The sequence below is a fragment of the Myotis brandtii genome, unplaced genomic scaffold, assembly GCF_000412655.1.
Source record: "Myotis brandtii unplaced genomic scaffold, ASM41265v1 scaffold1557, whole genome shotgun sequence".
NCBI classification, from domain to species: domain Eukaryota; kingdom Metazoa; phylum Chordata; class Mammalia; order Chiroptera; family Vespertilionidae; genus Myotis; species Myotis brandtii.
This window is the reverse complement of record NW_005355651.1, coordinates 637149-642018: the sequence shown is the minus strand read 5'-3', so window position 1 is coordinate 642018 and position 4870 is coordinate 637149. Positions and strand designations below refer to the sequence as shown.

General features: G+C 45.1%; 1 protein-coding gene across 1 annotated transcript in view; it reads left to right on the top strand.

Moving 5' to 3' along the window:
* The first annotated feature begins 1376 nt into the window (after positions 1 to 1376).
* Positions 1377 to 4870, top strand: part of LOC102250793 (keratin-associated protein 19-2-like) — a 5093-nt gene continuing 1599 nt past the window's right edge. The window contains exon 1 of the mRNA XM_005861744.1: positions 1377 to 1530. Coding sequence (XP_005861806.1) covers positions 1377 to 1530 — 154 coding nt within the window. The remainder of the gene's footprint in view (positions 1531 to 4870) is intronic.

Genomic DNA, 4870 nt, shown 5'->3' with positions numbered 1-4870 from the left:
CACAGTGACAGGTGATTGCCAGGTCATTACAGGGGGAGGCCATTCTGAGGTACAAACATGTTGAGTCATTCTATTGTGCACCTGGAACTAATACAACCAATGTAAGATTGCATTCAACTATTCTAAAATAAAACATAAAAGTGTTTGCTGATTGCCTAAGAGAAAATTAGAGGCAGGACACAGAGAATTGATAAAGAATATAAGGACACAACCAACCAGCCGGTATGTCTCAGTGGTTAAGCATCAACCTATGAACCAGGAGGTCGCGGTTCAGTTTGATTCCTGGTCAGGGCACACGCCCGGGTTGCAGGCTTGATCCCCAGTATAGGAAGTGCAGGAGTCAGCTGATCAATGATTGTTCTTCATCATTGATGTTTCTATCTATCTCTCCCTCTCCCTTGCTCTCTGAAATCAATAAAAAGAAATTTTTTAGAAAAGAATATAAGGAGAGAAAATCAGGCTAAAAGTACAAACCTGAGTGGAGGGATGAAGTACTGATGGGAAAACAGGATCAGAGTGGAAGCCCTGGCTGGTGTGAGCGTGTGTGGGACTGAGAGGGGAATGGTGACTTAAAGAGCGGCTGGAAGAGACAGAGGATGTGTGGGAACCAGGAAGAACAGAGAGAGAAAATAAAGAGCAACTGCAAAGCAGAAGACACCGTCACCTATGTTTCTGGATAATCCGTTTCTAGGTGAAAAAGAGGGTGATGTTTAGAGAGAACTTTGTGACCAGGTGCTCAGCCTGGGGGTACACGTGTGAGATTGTTCTGTGGTCAGATCCTCAGCTTCTGAAATGCATTTCACTGTGTGGAGAAACCAAAAGGGTATTTTGCAAGAAGATACATAAGATTAAGATGGTTATCTCATGTGCGTGTTCAACTTGAGAGAAATACGTTACACAATTAAGGAATTTCATAGGTGTAAGAATCTGAAATTGGATCTGTGCATTTGAATTGAGATGAAAGTAAGACAGGAAAATTCAAAGAATGATATGCAAATTAAGCACAACATTTAATGAGAACACGCCAACAAATATGACGAATGCCACGCGCTTAGGATGGAGAATTGTGTTTAGTGAGTTTTTATTCTGTGACGTGGAAGGCAGATATGCTTCTACTTAAAAACAAGAATGTCATGGGTTCCAGGGTGTTCTAACCAGGCAGCTGTGCCGGCTCCACATTTTAATACATATGAGCATCTCTGGCGTCAGCAAACAGATTAATGAGCTGCCTCAGGGCCATGAATCTTTGGGAATGAAGCCCAAGAATGGTCACGTGATTCAGCACCTGCTGGCTCAGGTATATAAGCTCCCTCCCCACTCGCTGACACTCACTCTCAGGATCTCATCTTGAACAGAAACACACTCCCCCTGACACCATGAGCTACTATGGCAGCTACTACGGAGGCCGCGGCTACGGCTGGGGCGGCTTCGGCGGCCTGGGCTGTGGCTATGGCTCCGGCTGGGGCTGGGGAGGCCTTGGGGGCCTGGGCTGTGGCTATGGCTACAGAAGCTATGGCTGTGGCTGCTGGCGTCCGTCCTGCTGTGGGGGATACGGATACTCTGGCTTCTACTGAAATCCTGCCCAGCAGCTCAGCCTCTGAACTTACAAGGGACTTCCTTCCACGTTTGATCTAAGTAACCGGACAGCAAACCTCATGCTGGGTTATTGGCACAAAAGTCTTTAGCTCCTCAGGATTATGGGTAGATTTTCAACTGTGCCTGCATCTCCCTCATAGACCAGGATCCTCTACGTTTGCTGTCAGAACTGATTGGATGTCTGTTCACCTTCCAATAAAGCATTGAATTTGAAAATAAAGTTTGGTTGTTGGTTTGTTCATGAAACGCAATTATGAGGAAGTGGTTCTGGGCACATCCACTCCATTGTCCAAGGGAGAAGCCATCTTCTTGGCTAACAACCTTCCTTTTCGTTCACACACCTCACAAGCATGCAGAGGGGCAGGAAATAGATGTGAAGATTAATAAGTCTACACCAAAATGAAAATAAAAGTTTTCAAATGGCCAGCGATTTAAATCTTTCAATCTCTTGATTTTATTCATAAAGTAGTCAGACTTAAGGTAACAACAAATAGCAATGAATATTTAACATATCTATGTATTTACTAATCAACATAAGGATTTTATTTAACTAACATTTCCAAATACAATCCTTTAGTTTATTCAAAATTTATGTTATTAATTTTTCTTTTAATTTCAAAGAGCAAGGAGCAGGGAGAGAGGGATAGAAACATCAAGGATAAGAGAGTTTCATTCATTGATTGGTTGCCTCCTGCATGCCCCCTTTGGTGACTGAGCCTGCAACCTGGGCATTTGTCCTTGGCCGGGAATCGAACTTGGGATCCTTCTGTCCACAGCCCCATCCTCTATCCACTGAACTAAACCGGCAAGAGAAACTCAAAACATTTTAAACTCAATGTTTCTGTTTCCTTTCCTGTGCTCTCACTGTGTCTCACTGGCATCCTTCCTCACCACCATCACCACACTGAGGAATTAGCTTAAATCCAATCAGGGAAAGAAACAACAAGACATAATGTGAACCAATTATTTAGCTGAAGCTGAAACCAAAGAGCTTTCTTATAAATCTAAATGTCAGGAAATCTGAATTTCTCTTGATAAAAATGAGGCAACATGGGGCATATATCTTTGATGAAATACAAAACGAAAGGACTAAAACAGCGGTTGCCAACCTTTTGGATCTCACAGACCACCAGTTGTCCGTGAACCACCAGTTGGTGACCACTGGACTGAAATACCAATGTTTTCCTAGAATCCAATAATATAGTCAGAGAATATTATATGATGAAGATATTTTGCTTAAATTGGTATAATTTGGTCGAATATGTGTGCTTGAGTCCATACTGTTAGATACTCCCTACAGCTGTGCAGGCTGAATTTAATCTTTCAGTCACTGAGCAAATATGTTTTGTTTGAAAAACAGTGAATACATTTAGATGGCAGGAAAATGTGTTATTAAAAATGTTACTTTTGCCCGGCTTGTGTGCCTCAGTGGTTGAGCATCCCCTCTGAAATCAATAAAAGCAAAAAAAAAAAAAAAAAAAAGGATAGAAAAATACCATGCTAAAATTACAAACCTGAGTGGAGGGATGAAGTACTGATGGGAACACTGGGTCAGAGTGGAAGCCCTGGCTGGTGTGAGCGTGTGTGGGACTGAGCGGGGAATGACGACTTCAGGAGCGGCTGGAAGAGACAGAGGATGTGTGGGGACCAGGAAGAATAGAGAGAGAAAATAAAGAGCAACTGCAAAGCAGAAGACACTGTCACCTATGTTTTCAGATAATCCGTTTCTATGTGAAAAAGAGGGTGATGTTTAGAGAGAATTTTGTGACCAGGTGCTCAGCCTGGGGGGACACGTGTGAGATTGTTCTGTGGTCAGATCCCCAGCTTCTGAAATGCATTTCACTGTGTGGAGAAGCCAAAAGGGTATTTTGCAAGAAGATACATAAGATTAACATGGTTTTCTCATGTGCGTGTTCAACTTGAGAGAAATACAATTGACAATTAAGGAATTTCATAGGTGTAAGGATCTTAGAGGAGAACCAAGATGGTGGCATAGGTAAACGCCTGTACTTGCTGCCTCCCACTACCACATTAAAACTACAACTAAAAGACAAAACGAGTATCACCCAGAACCACAGGAAGGCTGGCTGAGTGGAAATTCTACAACTAGAAGGAATGAGAAAAGCGCACTGAGTCCCGTAGGAGGTGCAGAGGTGTGGAAGTGTGGAGGTACAGAGGCGCACGTGAAAGGGGCTGCCATCTGGGTACACTATTGTCTTTTTCAATTGGGAGGGAGATACAAGCTCCCGACTGCTCTGAACTCCAGTTCCTGGCAAGAATCTGGGGACCCAGATTCATACGGAGAGAAACTGGACTGTCTGGCATGGGGCTGGAACGTGAGGGTGGCTTTCTCGCAGTGGTGCTTGCAGCAGTCATTGTTCCTGCAGGGGGCCCGCAGGACACAAAGACCCACGGACCTATTGGGGCAAGGCTAATGGGCAACCATTGCTGTTTGCTCCGCCCTGGTGATTCCCTGAGACCCCACCCCACCCAATTTACAACCCCACCCAAGCTGTGTGCAGAGGCTTTTGTATACAATGGCCTGGCCTTTTTCCGCCTAAAAACCTAACAAACTGCAGCTGGGTCAGAGAACCCCAGAGCTTTCAAAAGAAGGCCTAAGGCTCGTCAGCGGCCAGCATTGCTTCACAGCTGCACCTCATCTGGGCACCTCCAAACCCCAAACAAAGAGGAGAAATCTGCAGATCTCTCTGTAGCTCCTGCTGGGTGGCCTCAGGCAGTGTCTGACTTTGCACCTCCTTGGAGATCCAAGAGCCAGTGCACCCAGTGGTCAGAGTGAGACCATCCAGATTACAACTCTTCACATCCATAAGAGACACATTCAAGGGGCAGACTCAGTGAGCACCAAAGCCCCACTGAAGCACGTCCTGCCCCACAGGGGTGTCTCCTGCTCAGCAGCTCTTCCATTGTAGACACAGCTGGTCCTCACAGCCAATTGGCCTGGAGGTCAATTCCTCCCAGTGACACCAACAGCAATCAAGGCTCAACTACAAGACAGTGCTCACAGCCCACAAAGGGGTGCACCTAGAGTGTCCACCTCAGGTAATTAGGGAGGCTGAGCCACTGGGCCCTATAGGACACCTAGCACACAAAGCCACGCTACCAACACAGGGAGGCAGCCAAAATGTGGAGACAAAGAAACAGGTCACAAATGAAAGAAATGGAGGAAAGCAAACTAGTGGATATAGAGTTCAAAACCACGGTTATAAGGTTATTCAAGAATCTTCTAGAAACCTCCAAGAAATATAGTGAGACC